General features: G+C 36.3%; 1 protein-coding gene across 22 annotated transcripts in view; it reads right to left on the reverse strand.

Annotated features, from left to right (window-relative positions):
• ncor2 (nuclear receptor corepressor 2) overlaps positions 1 to 15,319 on the reverse strand; it is a 197,225-nt gene that overhangs the window by 63,326 nt on the left and 118,580 nt on the right. For all 22 annotated transcript variants that reach the window (XR_012383753.1, XR_012383752.1, NM_001007032.1 and 19 more), the window contains 4 exons: positions 14,607 to 14,785; positions 10,292 to 10,346; positions 10,051 to 10,149; positions 1,752 to 1,879 (listed from right to left, as the gene is read on the reverse strand). Coding sequence is in view for 20 of the 22 variants with exons in the window: in NM_001007032.1 (NP_001007033.1) it covers positions 1,752 to 1,879; positions 10,051 to 10,149; positions 10,292 to 10,346; positions 14,607 to 14,785 (461 nt within the window). In the remaining 2 variants the exon portion in view is untranslated. The remainder of the gene's footprint in view (positions 1 to 1,751; positions 1,880 to 10,050; positions 10,150 to 10,291; positions 10,347 to 14,606; positions 14,786 to 15,319) is intronic.

The following is a 15,319-nucleotide window of genomic DNA, read 5'->3' on the forward strand; positions in this document are numbered from 1 at the left end:
TTGGTCTTCATTTATTTGAACTTCTTTCTGTTATTTCAGGGTTTCTGCAGACTTCTCAAATTAAATTGAAGACTTTTAAAGAACCTTCTCTGATCTGCTTCACACGTTGTATGGAATTTACACATTTCAGTAATAATGGTAGACTGATTACCTCAGACAAACACAGCTCACCCAAACACTGCAACGCTTTTTACTTTTCTCAATAAACCTGTATCGAAACCGCCGCAATGGTTTATTAATTAGTCATCCTCTTGATGGTCGCCTAGTTGCAAGAGACGCAAGGGGAGCACAAGCAAAGTCAATTGTAAATGGTCAAGGAATCCACGCGCACGCTTGTTACTTCAAGTCAGAATCACAACACATGCAAAAATGAGTGCCGTTTAGCAGCAGTCAGGAAATAGGAAAAGGATATAAGGTGGCTTTCTGGTTTCTTTTCTTGTGCATAGCAGTTACTAGCACCCCACCTGAAAGATTTTTTTAACATAGCGGGTAATATAGTCATTCAACTTCACAATAATGTTGCAATATGTATTTGAATAATGATGGCTGGTTCCTTTACGCGAAAGCTCAGATTTGATTATCATAATTTCTTTTGTTTACAGAGTTTGAGGCTAACTGTATCATTATTATTCACACCTTAAAGTTTGCTTTCATTTGCTTTTTCGGTTTTTATGCTTTATCATTTCACACACTTTGTAACATTTTATTTATCAAGTTTAAAAGTCTCTTTAACACTTATGCTCATTTTATTATAAAGAGATGAGATATTTTGTTTAAATAATTTTGTTTTTGACTATTAAAACAATTTGTCTTAGTGATATTGTAGTAATACAATTGTAAAAAGTGGTTAAATAAAAAAAAAACCTAATATTCCTAAATGGTTTGTTAAAAAAATTCAATAATTATCGATATCGAATGATATTAAACATGATATTGTGATCTTTTTTTTTTTTTTTTTGCTATATCACCCTTATTTAAGGTCAATATTATTAGCCCCCTTACGCAATTTTTTTTTCACGTCTACAAAACAAGATATCATTATACAATGACTTGCCTAATTACCTTAGTTAAGCCCGTGAACTGCACTTTAAAATAAATACTTGTATCTTTAAAAAATCTAATATAATATTATGTACTGTCATCATGGCAAAGATAAAATAAATCAGTTATTATAAATTAATTAGAAAGTTATTTAAAAAAGTTATATAAAGTTTGCAGTTATTAGAAAATATTTCTGTTAAACATAGTATATATATACAGGGTGGCTATAAATTGAGGAGGGCTAATAATTCTGACTTCAACTATATTTTTATTAATTTTTAATTACATTGCTCATAAATCAACTTATAAAAAGAATAAATTAAGTAAAATATAAAAAATTGGAATATAAAAAAATCTAATATTCTGACAGGATATGAAATTTTCCTTGTGGTATTGAAATTTAAATCACGAAATTGTGGTCTCATAAGCATATTTCTAACCTAGAGTCTGTGACACACAAGCAGCTTAAAAGAGCTCTGAATCTGAGGACTTTAGCACCGGCTTTGAGTGGCAAGTCAGCAGAATGCTTTTTCCACCTGCCTGGTTATATAACTGTGCCTTCTCAGTTTAAGCTGAATCACAGAGAAAAACAAGCTATAAGGCCACGAGTTCAAAGAATATGATGAGAGAAAATGCAAGAAAAAGCAGCCGACGGACGGATGCGAGACAAAAAGGAGCAGCAGGCAAGCGAAAAGAGGGAAAATACTCACTTTATGCCATCCTCTTTGTCATCTCCCTCCGCTTTGTCCTCCTCACGTTCTCCCTCTTTTTCTTTCTCCTTGTCTTCTTTCTCCTCCTGGTTGTTCCGGTTCACCTGTTGCTGTGCCTGCTGGTTATTCTGCGAGCACAGAAAATCAAAACACAGACAATTAAATCCACATCGAAAACATTTTGTCCTTTTAACATTCTCATCTGCTGACAAAAAATGCTAAATAAATAAATAAATATGCAGATTGGCTGTACACACACTTAAATTCCCCTATAATTTCCCAAATGCTGTCTTGAACCAGGACGTCTTGTTATAAATCTGTCTGTGAACAAAGTGCGAAGGAAAAAAAAAACACCCCAGTACCCAGATCTCACTTCTTTGTATCTGGGCTTTCCTTCACATAAGAATTCCATTTTGAGTTACAAGGTACCATAAATCATCTATTTTTGTCAGGAACGAAATATAAGCACTAGAGCTAGTACAAAATAGAGAAAGAAAATCCATGAAAAAGAATGAACAGACAGCGGCAGAATCTAAGGGGACAGAGAATGGAGTGATCAATGAAGTGAAAGAAGAATCACAATGTCTCCATGCACCACAGCTTTTGACAGACAGGACCCGAGATAACCTTACACACACACATGCACAAACGTAGCTGACAAATGTATTGTCATTCAATATATGATTTTGCACTATGATGTTTTTGATTGTGTCTTGTATGGCAGCGGTATACACATTTTCCTTTCATTCATTTTCACAAGCACGCCACAGCAACATACAGTAAGGTTGCACAATATACTTATGAAGGCAACAGGAAATAATCCAAAATGTCATGGAGAGTGGCATCTCACAAATTTATATCCAATTCTTTGGACTGTTATAAGAATCAGCAAGACTAAAGAACAGGAAACTTTCATGCCTAAGCGAAGATTTCGGATCTTGTAATGTTTTAGAATTAGATGAGTGGGGAGAGAGCAGCTGGTCTTCAGTGGCTGTTTACACTACACAAGCAATCAGATCGAATGATTGGACAAAATGTTTTACATTGACCTAGGTAAACAGGTCTTAGCTTATTATGAAGCTACTGAAATGGCATGTACAATAACAACCCAATTTAATGAACAATTTGTTCAATTGAAATGAAGTAGTTCTAAGTAGTTGAGGTCACATCACAGGCCGAGGGCATTTTAAGATCCTGATGAGGTACAGATTTGGGAAGTTCAAGTTTCAAGTTCAAGTTGCTTTATTGGCATGACATTAAGTACAGTATTCCCAAAGTACTTCAAATATAAAATATATTAAAAACATTGAAAAATTAATAGTAATACAGATAAGATATAATGACACACACAAAAAAAAACAATACATTTGATAAATATAATAATAATAATAATAATAGTAAAAAGTTTAAATTATTTAAATAAGATACATGAGTTTACATTAACCATTTCTTATGGTGTGTAGGGTGTATACATATTTTGCAGCTAGTCTAAATGTCAATTCGTCCTCTCCGAGAATATGGTAAAGTTTTGTTTTTTTTAAAGAGTCATTTAAATAAAAAAATGAACTGATCAATGTTTCAAATTGGGGGAAAAATATTTTTCTCATCGTGGTGTATTTGGGGTAAAACATGTAACATGTGACTTCCTCACGATTTTTTTCATCTATTGAGGATATTTTGGGGTGTCACGGTGGCTCAGTGGTAAGCACCGTCACCTCACAGCAAGAAGGTTTATTTAGATAATTTTTATATCTTATTTAGATAAAGATTTATTCAACAAGTATTATTCAGATAGATTGTTGATGAATGTATGGGTTTTGGCCAGATTGAGTAGCAATTTATGAAAAAAAGAAAATTAAGACCTGTTTAAAAAAGACCAACAACACAATATTTCAGTTAATTTAAGACTTTTTAAGGCCTAAAATTTGGATTTTGAGATTTAAGACTTTTAAAGACTTTTTAAGACCCTGCAGAATCCCTGCATTATAAATGTCCAGTTTTAGGAGACTACGTTCTTCACAGCCACTACTTTTGATATTTTCAGTTTTTCACAGAGATAACGTTAGTCCTGTTTTAAATCTGCCCGTTATTGAAAAAACTAACAATAAACTAATGTATTTCCAGTAACTAAAGATAACAAATTCAAATAAATACTGAAATAAATTATTTGTTCATTGTTTGTTCATTTTAAGTAAATACATTAACTATCTGTCCGATATTGGAAAGTGTTATAATATTTCCCTAATAAACATTTATTTCAATATTAGTTAAACATAGTCATTTGGACATAAAAAATAAAAAATAAATACAATAGTCTAATAAAATGCTTTATGGCAGGGTGGCACAGAGGCTCAGTGGTTAGCACTGTCGCCGCACAACAAGAAGGTTGCTGGTTCAAGTCCCGGCTGGGTCCACTGGCATTTTTGTGTGGAGTTTGCATGTTCTCCCCGTGTTGGCGTGGGTTTCCTCCGGGTGCTCTGGTTTCCCTCACAGTCTAAGACATGTGCTATAGGGGAATTGAATAAACTAAATTGTCCGTAGTGTATGAGTGTGAATGCGGAGTGTAGGGGTGTTTCCCAGTACTGATTTGCAGCTGGAAGGACATCTGCTGTGTAGAACATTATCTGGATAAGTTGGTGATTATTTCCGCTGTGGCGACTTCTGACGAATAAAGGGACTAAGCCGAAGGAAAATGAATGAATGAATGTTTTATGGCAATAGAAAACAGCTTTTCTATTTAAATGTAATTAAATCATCATCACGTTTGTCTTCATTCATTCATTTTCTTGTCGGCTTAGTCCCTTTATTAATCTGGGGTCGCCACAGCGGAATGAACCGCCAACATATCCAGCAAGTTTTTACGCAGCGGATGCCCTTCCAGCCGCAACCCATCTCTGGGAAACATCCACACATACACACACACACTCATACACTACGGAAAATGTAGCCTACCCAATTCACATGTACTGCATGCCTTTGGACTGTGGGGGAAACCGAAGTACCCGGAGAAAACCCACGCGAACGCAGGGAGAACATGCAAACTCCACACAGAAACGCCAACTGAGCCGAAGATCAAACCAGCGACCTTCTTGCTGTGAGGCGAACGTGCTACCCACTGCGCCACCCTTCACGTTTGTCTTAAATCATTTTAATTAATTTGCTATAAAAGCTGAAGAAGACTGTGCAGCATCATCTAGAAGTACAGTATTTATTTGAACTAGCAATTACAGACAAATCACAAAATCAATTTACCAAATGATTACACTGTAAGCCAAAAAACTGAATGGTCTTTCTCTGGGAGCAGTGAAATCAGACGTCACGTCAGCTGCCCACGTCCCTTATTACAGCGCTACATGCTCAGTTACTCATGCACAGTTAAACACACATCTACAGATGCACTCATCCGTACAGTAACTTGTTTTCTGTTTTTCTGTCTCGCTTTTGTTCATGCTCTCTCTCACCCATCAGGCTCATCCTGTTGTATCCCTCGTTTTCGGTGTTTGTGGTGCTGGCTGAGAGGGTTTTAATGTGAGCCCATTAAAGATCAGGCGATATTTAATGACCTGAGCAGAAGAGCTCCAGCAGGAGAAGACCAGTAAAACAAATGTGTTTGGGCTGTGGACTCATTATTCTATCAGCTTTTATTGAGCTGCAGGAATGACACACATAGAGTGCTCCTGCTTGCCCTCTCTTTAAACCAAAACGCAAACATTTCTCATATTCACGCCGCAACAGTGCTGTGACACACATACACATACATTAATGAGTATATGAGATCAGGAGAGAGTCACGGAGAACTCCAGCAGGGCACAGAAGCTGGATAATTACTGCATATGGTTTCAACTCACTTTGAGGTGTGTGCCTGTGATACTCATTAGAATCATGCTGATTTATTTTTAATAACACACACTCATTAAAAAGACAAGCCGGATTCACAATGCCACTATAAGCATAATGATGAGGTAAATGCTGGTAATGAGGGGACTGAACCACAAGCAGAATAAATGTTTATAATGTTTCATATGCCATAATTCTATGGACAACATTCAAAAGCCTTTAGTTATTTTGATGCTGCATTCCATTCAACTTATAATGAGCAATTTCAGCTTTTCTACTCTAAAACTGCAACAGGACACCACTTGATTAGACACTTTTAGGTTGGACACTCATGCAAAGAACTGCAAAATGTATGAAATGATTTTGGCAAGAACCAAATAACAATTAATATTTTTTTAGTCATGTGACTTAGTGTGTTTTATGGGCAGCTTACAATAGGAGCTCCCTAGAAATGCCCCATAAGCTGGTAAGATTTCCTTCCATTTTCAACTATGTAAACAGAAGATATATGTAACAAAATGTACATTTTGGGCACTTGGGATCCATATACAGCACCCACTGCCCTATTGCAGTCATTTAAAGGGGTGTTCCAGGGTGTAATTTTAAGGCTTAGTTGTGTTTATAAGATGCAAAGTAAGGTGTGCTCAAGCTTCATTCAGAAAATCACATTATTTTTTCACGGATCTTACTTTGATTATATACAGCTATTCAGCTAACATGAAAACAGCTGTCATATTTACTAGTTCCTTTGAAAGCCTGCCCTCAAGATGCTCTGATTGGTCAGCTATCATAATGTGCTGTGATTCGCGGATTGGCTCCATGTCACCAGGAAAAGCCTCACACCCCTTTAAGCACACGATTTTGCGCTGTGTAAACACTGTCAGTGTTTAGCCGTATCAGTTTGTACCCGAATGTAAAAAAAAAAAATGACACAGAGGACATAGCTGAACCTTAGCGCGCGCAATTTATTTGAAGAGTGGAGGGACACGCGCAATTTCCGGGAGTTTATTATTTGTTTGCGGGCATCCGGGAGTCTGTATGCTTATGCAGGAGACTCCTGGAACTTTTTGGAGACTTCGGATGTCTGAGCATGTGTAAGTAATATAAAAGTTTCACATATCTTTTGCAAGTTTGTTATTTGAGTTATATAATGCAGGGAAAGCGACTGCAAAGAGAGTTGAAGGATAAATAGCAATTTGTAGCTAAATTGTTAATAGTGCCAAACAGCATTTCCTGTTGTTTACATCCTTGCTACAACATACCATTAACTTTAAAAACAGATAAATTTTAACAAATAAAAATACTTAAAATCTGTGGCTCACAATCCACAGCTTCTTCTATTATGGTTAGAGCTGCTCCTTTTTTGAGGAGTTTTAGCCGAATCCAGCAATGAACTGGGAGAGATTCTGGAAGTTCCTAATTGTCAAATTCTAGCTACATATTTTTTAAAATTCTCTGGAACATAATTAAAATTAAATTGTAAGCACTTCTCTCTTTGTGTCAAACAGAACAAGCGCTTTAAAAATAGCAGCGGTTGGACGGAATTTTGCCTTTCTCTGCAACATTACAGCATTACAACGCCTCTGGCTACGCCTCTTTGCAGTACAGGGTGTATGCGTGTTACGTATGCACCTAACCTGAAGCGTTTGTGATCTCACTATCCCAGATGCATTTTATTGTAGCCCCCAAACTTCATTTGCTATAGGCTTTACTAAGCTAACTCTGCTACAAAACTAATAAATATGAAATTTTTACTAGTATATAAACACTCTACGAGCAATGCACTCTGTATGAAGCTAAAAGAATTTTAAGTAACCCATCTCATGTACTCTACCCATTTTACGATCTTTCACCTTCTGGAAGAAAATACAGAACTTTCCGCTGGAAACGGAACAGACTTAAGAACTCTTTTATTCCAGTGTCAATCAGATTATTGAACACTGAACGATAGTATATGTAATTCTTCTGCATGTTGGCTTATTTTTAGATTGTTATTGTGTCAGAACCTGCTGAAGTGCTGTGGGAGTCTACAGAAAATTTCCCCTTGAGGGACAATAAAGTATACAAACAAACAAAAACCCAATGTCTCCCTGTGCACTGAACTTTGAGCGCATTACATTCAGAGCTGTTGTTTATGTTCACACAGCTAAATTACACATCAACTAAAGCTTAGCATATGATATCGTAGCGGACCACCCCTTTAAGAAAAACATCAGGTACATGCCAGAGCTCCATTTCAGCAATGATTAATAGTTAAATCCGTCTTGTGGAGAATCCTTCAGCAATTCAGTCATTTGTGATGGTGGTATAGAATGTGTGTATGTTTTTATATTTGCTGTCTTTTTGTTTGTTTGTTCACTTCTTTACATTTTGACTTCAGTTATATTATGGTATATAATATATTTGGTTAATGTATACTTTAACTGCAAATTAGAATAGAAAAAGAAACAAAAGATTTTTAAAAAAGCGTACAAAAGTACCAACAGTTATAGGTATCTTAGATCATGATGAGTCAAAAAGTCTGCCGTTTGGTATAATCCACAAGTTTCTCTTTTCTGGATTTTCTTTCTCTGAAGTAAATCAGCAGATGAATGTCTTCTCGTTAGTTAAATATATCTTATTGCAGAACATCTATATGGCATCTTAGTTAAAACTAAGAAATCGCTCAGCTTGCGACTTGGCGGAAAGCGGGAGATAGTTTTTGCTTGTCCAGTGGGGGGCGGTTTTCCCTTAATTGTGTGATGTTTTATGAAACCTATCAATATAGCCTCTTTTACACCGAGAATCAAGATGCATTCTTGCCAACATGTCTACAGAATGGACAGCACTAACAAGAAGTTTTAATAAAATCTCAAATTCATTAGGCTTGTCCATGTCAGACCACTTCTAGGTTGCAATACGCTTGTTCAGAGTGCTTTCAAAGTGTTTGAATGTGCATGAACAGCCACAAAAGAGCGCTTACTCTTCACCTACTGACCTTACACATAATCACTATGGGGTGCGTTGTGAGATAGCATTTCAAAACAAGGCATGCAAGCTGTTTTTCGATTAACGTAGCTGCCATTCACATTCTTTTCATCTGCATGCTTGCTAGCGAAAGTGATGTAAAACGTGACCAAATAAGAGCGGAGGATTTTGACAGAATCTAAACACGTGGTTGCATTTCACGCATTTGAATGCTTGTTAACATCATGTTTAAACTCTAACGCCTCTTGGTTGACCACTTGTGATCCGATCACAGAAAATGCAGATGAAAAGAGAGCCAATGTTTTAAACTAGCACCATTAAGCGTTGATAAAACAACTACAAAATGCAAAAAATATAAAAAAAGTATAATTGTTTTTAATGCATAATCCACATCCACTACACCCTACTTGCATGAAATGCAGCATTAAGACTCTTGTTTTGCAAGATGTTTGTTCGAAGAGATCAGAAATTATCAACATTTATACAATGTGCGTTTAGAAAAGTACAAAGACGCTGGGTGCTGCCCCCTGTTGTTGGGTACCGTCTAAAAAAGCATCTGCACTACATGTGTCAGACTTATGCCGAGTTCAGACTGCATGATTTTTAAAGTAGTCGTGTCACAGTTGTTTTCACACTGCATGACTATCTGGGCTTGCGTTTCGTCGCTGCTTTGTTTACACTGCAAGGTGGATCGGCGACAGGGACTTTCACATTGCATGACTTTACTATAGGAAGAATCGCCGACAACTTCGTCCAAACTACGTCTCACAGCCAAAAACATGTAGTATATCGTTTGTTATTAACTACATAATAAGCCTTTAATGGGGTAGAAAATGCACATATTTGCTCACCTAGGTTTAAAGGGAATTAGCCATTTCTGCTCAACGTTGCTAATAAACTAATTTCTTTCTGTGTGAAACGTCAAACAGACACGGTTGCTCCTGAGTCCTGTCAAACCACCACTAGTTTTTCCTCCATTTCGTGGGTCCAAATAAACCGAAAAAGGTTGCTCTTAACTTCTCCCCCAGCCTCCCGCAGGCCTGCAGCAGGTATACACACACGCACACACAAGTGAATGCTGCTCTCTCATTGGCTGTAGGCGATCGCTGATGTTATTTTCAGTCAAAACTCAATTCACACGGCATGATTTGAATCGCCGACAGCTCCAGATATTTAGCATGCCAAATATCTTGCAGGCATCGGCGACTCATTGGCGATTCTATCAGATCGCGTCTTTGATAGTTCATACTGTGTGATTGTCACTCACGTGCACGAGCACCAATTTGCCTGTGATTTCAGGCATTTGTCGGCGATTTCTCAAAACCTGTCGGCGATCCGAAATCGGGGCTAAAATCACGCAGTCTGAACTAGGCATTAAGTATACTTTAGTCTACTTAGAAAGTGATGTTGACATGAGTGTGCGCAAGATTCAGCAGAACATATAAAACAAAGTACACCTTAAAAAGTCAAAAGGCATGCTTGGAAAGTTGCTTACCTGGCTCCTGCCTCTGCGACGGTAGCTTCTGCGAACGATGTTCTTGTAGTTCTCATTCTTCTTAGTCAGGTAGTAGAAGAGGACACACTCAGCCACCGTCTGTGGTGGGACACACACACATACAGCACTTCAAGTCTTAGTCGTTCAGCTCAAACACTCTGATCACATTCACGCGGTGCACACAGCCTGCAGTGCAAACAATGAGATGAAGAGGATGATATTAATAAAGATGCAGGTGTACCTTTCTCTCCAGAAAAGAGGCTATCAGGGCAAAGTTTTTTGGGTGCTGGATAAACCTGCAGAAAAGGAGAGGAATAGCTGTGATACTTTGCTAATACAACAGTTACATGATAAATGAATTAACCATTTTTAATACTTTTTATGAGGGTTATTTGTTTAGAAAGGCATGATACCGGGTCATGTTTATAACATAAGTAACCAAGTTCTCACAGACTTCGCTATTACTGCTTTACAAAGAAACTCCACCACCAAATCAAATATGATGAAGACATCATATGCATCAACCATGTTTATTTAACAGGAAACCAAAAAAAATTATTGAATAAATGTTTTAGTGTTTGTATTTCAGTCACTGGGTAAGGAAACTGTATGCTGTATGACATTCACAGTTGGAATGTTATTTGGCAGAAAGCTACCTCTCAAAATTAAGGTCAGACAAATTTGCCAAATTACTAACTCAAGAATCATATTTGGTTAAAACGAAGCTTATTCACACGTCTTCACACGTCTCATGCTTTAGCTATTTTATGTTGTGTGCACAAAACAGACACTGATACATCTCAAACTTCTCATTAAGAATCTTTGACAGTTATTTTGGTTGCCAAAATTTGGTAACTGGCTGGATGTCAGTAACATAAAACATTAAAATCAGGACTTATACAACAATACGGTATGTTTAAAACCAGGCTGTCTGGCATGCGTCCTAACACATCCCATAATGTGAGAAATGACCCTTCACTAAGCCACAACCGAAGACTGCCACACACCAATCGTGGCTTAGCAACTTTAGCTACGTGCAGGAGGTCTGTCAAGCTTTCGAGCCAGGGAAACAAGCCATTGGATTGTGCAAATCTGATACCGGTATCCTAAAGGTTTGGACGGGGTGGTGGAATTTTTTTTTTCCATTTCCAAAACCTAAAACCCAATGAGAGAAATGCCAGCGTGGATCAAGCTGTGTGAGGGGAGTTAAGTTGGTTTTGTTTTTGCTATTTTAGACACATTCAGTGATAGACCAATGGCAATAACTCAAAAACCTCTAACTCTAAAAAAGATCTAAACTGTGTTTCAAACAAAAATACAAAACAGGTTATGTTTCCCAGCTGTCTCTTTATTTTCGCTCAATATTATGCGTAATGCTCCGTTTAAGCCCTTGCAATAGCTGTAAGAGCGATCACAATCCAGTCATTTTTCCATCTGTTTCAAGCTACGAATATCTGGATTACATATCAACAGAACAAAACAGATGTGATCACAATCTGAGCACTTGCGATCAATATACTTCACCTGCAGCTGTTTTTCAGTCATTTATTACCCTCATGTACAAGTCAGAGTTACAAATCACCAATGTTTTTGTCGGTCTTTTAGAGATTTTTTTGGAGATGATTGGTGATGACGTTATAGCAGGTTATTGTCTGCTTTTATATTTGGTGTCTGATTAATATTTGCTGGTAGGGAAAATCTATTTGTTCGCTTCTGCTGTTTATACTTAAATTTCCATTTCAATTCAATTATTTTTTTTCACATAACTGCAAATTAAAATAGAAACTGGATAAAAAGAACTTAAACATAATGACAGTGATAGGTACTGTACATTGTTATGGGTTAATGATGCTAATATTCCGCCACAAATCCATCAATTTTGCCTTTCTGGCCTTTTCTTTCTATGAATGAATTATTCAGAAGCACTGTTCATGCGTGTTTCCTCGCTGGTTATTAACACTATATTTCATTGCACTACAATTAATCTATCAGGCTTTTTGGCTAAAAATAAAATAAAGCAATCACAGTTGAATTTGTTATTATAAGATTATTTTTAAATTTCCCCTCTCCTGCTGTGCATGAACTAAGCTGTTAAATGGTCAGTGTATGAGGGGGCTAGGCTTTAGCTTCAGTTTTGATTAAATTATTTTCTAATCGGTTGTGTATTACATAGTGAACATACACCTGCAATACATACTGCAGTCCTTTTTTTTTGCCTGGCTTTCTCAGATATCTCACCTGTTTGCCAAAAATGACTAATTATTTCCCTGGAAATGTCTGACACCGGTGCTTACATATTGTAATAGACGTGCTAGGCACGAAAGCTTAACAGGCGTAACAACTGTAACTAAGGAGGGCGGAGCTTAGCAAAGGGTTAATTATGAACGCTTTCAACCACATGAACATGTACACTACAAAAGCTATGATATAATACATTATTGGCTACCCATATAAATAGTATATAAATAATAGCTGAACAAGCCAAAATATTAGTGGCCTTTTTTACATTATTATTTTAACATTAAAAAGCCGGGTTTCTATCTTAAAGTGAAGCAAAACCTTTTTAAAGTTTGCAAAAAATAAAAAAATAAATCCCAAATGCAACTTAGGTGTGTTTTCATCAAGTTGTTAGGACAGCTGAAATGCTGATAACCTAGTGAATAACACTTATTGTGGGCAAAAAACCAGAGCAAGAGAGGATTGACGCAGAACTGTGTTCTTTAGGTTTAGAACCCAAAAAAGAATGAAAGAACCTGGGTGTTATTTTCGATTGCGATCTTAATTTTAAATCTCATATTAATCAAGTTACAAAAACATGTTTTTATCATTTAAGAAATGTTGCCAAAATTCGTTCTTTCCTATCTTTTGATGATGCCAAGAAATTAATTCATGCTTTTATTTTCTCTCGGCTTGATTATTGCAATGCTATCTATACTGGTCTACCTAAGGGTTCTACAATGAAGTTGCAATTGATACAAAATTCAGCAGCCAGAGTTTTAATGAAATTAAAGAAACGAGAGCACATTACACCAGTATTAATAGAATTACACTGGTTACCTGTGCACCAAAGGATAGATTTTAAGATTCTTTTATTAGTTTATGAAGCACTACACAACATGACACCTTCCTACATTTCGACTGTTTAACAAAATATAATCCAAACCGTTTGCTACGCTCTTCTAGTGCTGGACTTTTAGAATTTTATCCTGTAAACTGATGCAATCTGGCGGGACTTCTTTTAGCCATTATGCTCCAAAAATTTGGAACGGTCTCCCCCTTGAAGTGAAAGTATCCGCAAGTATTCATGTTTTTAAAAAGCGTGTTAAGACACATCTTTTTAAAATTGTATATGATTAAACAAGTTTGTTAGGTGTACGCATTTTTATCTATTTTGTTGTAGGTTTATGTATGTAATGTATGGTGTGTGCTTACATATGTAAGGACTATTGTGTGTGTGATCATGTGGATATATACTTATATTTTGTGTACATGAATGCTTTTATTTCAGTATATGTGATAAGTTTTTGTGGTCTATTTTAATGCTTTTGTTGTTGTTTGTGAGGCACTTTGAGTTGCATGTATGTTGGAAAAGTGCTATACAAATAAAGTTTATTATTATTATTATTATTACTAAACAAGGAAAGCATAATGTAGACGACTGATTAGTCGCATGGGTGTAATACTCACTACATCAGAGTTTATTCAGCAAATACATTTCCATTTCTCATTATTCACATTAACCACCTTTTGCAAAAAACTTCAATCGAGCATTAAAACTCTTCTTTTTTTAAAGGGATTTTTATTCAAAATTTGGCATTTTGATAATTTCATTTAATTATACTTAAAAAGGCATATTAACAGAGGGTTTTTTTATTTATTTTTTTTTTTTACTTTTTTTAAAATCACCATTATCATGGGAATTACTGAGTCATATCAATATGAAAGGTGGATTCATACTGACATGACCCAGAAATTCCCAAGAAAATCTGTTGGTCACATCAGTATATTTCTGAGGGACTTCTTGAGCGGCCACAGTTTCAAATTGGTTTAGTGAATTTTCAGTGTTGACTAACAAAACACTGCTCATTTGCGAACACCTTCTGAGTTTTTTAGTTTTAAAATGTTGACAACAAATAATGGAACAGTTTTTTCTTTTCCAAATGCCAACGAATTCCCACGCTACACATACACATTTCAGTCTTTTCATGACTAACTCGGAATCGTTTATTAGTCATTCCACTCATTCAAATGTTTTGGTGCTTTTTGGTGCAAATCATTCTGAAACAATATTTTGTTTTTCTTTAGGCAAAGTAATATTTCTGTTGGCCTGTAGAGGACTGGAGACATTTTCTAAAGTAACCATACTTCGTCTAACCTAGTATTGCACCACTAACCAACTATCAAACACGACCACAAGCAAATAAACTGCTGATCCATTTAAAACAAAGCGGTAGATGCTAAACCACATGCTGATTCATCTAAGAACAGATTTCATAACTCCTTATCCCTTGGTGAAAAATGAAAATGCACTTCCACACTGAAAGCACAGAACGTACTTCTCACGGAAGGTGTCCTTCTCCTGTTCGCTCCACATGTTCATGACCTGTCTGTCTTTGTAGACCTTCATAGGATCATCCATCAGCCCATTCATGTTGATGAACTTTATCCTCTGCTGTTCGGCATCAAACAGCATGGGAGGAATCACAGCTAACTGACGCATCTGCTTCTCAGAGTTCTGCAGCAAGAAAGAGACAAACATGAAATGGAAAGAGAGAGAAAAAAAAGAGTGATGCTAAAAGAATGGCAGAGGTGGTCAGCAAATATGCCACTGAATCTTGTTTCTGTGTAGAGTCCATCAGCCATAAAACCAAATTGGTTGTGCCTCAGACCTTGATATGTGAAGGCACTTTGGTATTTGTGCACATTTTACACTGAAGAATACGCTGTCTGTTTTACAGTTTTTGTTTCTTAGAATTTAAAAGTATCATTAAGGCTCAACATATGTGATCAATGCTCATCAAGGCTGCATCTGCTTGAATGAAAACAGAAAAACAGTTACATTGTGATTAAAAACTGAATAAACGGTTTTATAATGTAACTTTTTAATAGTGTATTGTGTGTCTTAATGTATGGAGGACCGGGACTGCCGGTTAAAAATAAAAGTAAGAATTTAATAACTGAAGCATAAAAAAGTGTTTAAATAAATCACAATTTAAATGAACAAATATTGGACAAATAAATAGACATATTTAAATGTGTTCAATTAAAC

Source organism: Danio rerio, chromosome 8 (assembly GCF_049306965.1).
Source record: "Danio rerio strain Tuebingen ecotype United States chromosome 8, GRCz12tu, whole genome shotgun sequence".
Classification (NCBI taxonomy): Eukaryota; Metazoa; Chordata; class Actinopteri; order Cypriniformes; family Danionidae; genus Danio; species Danio rerio.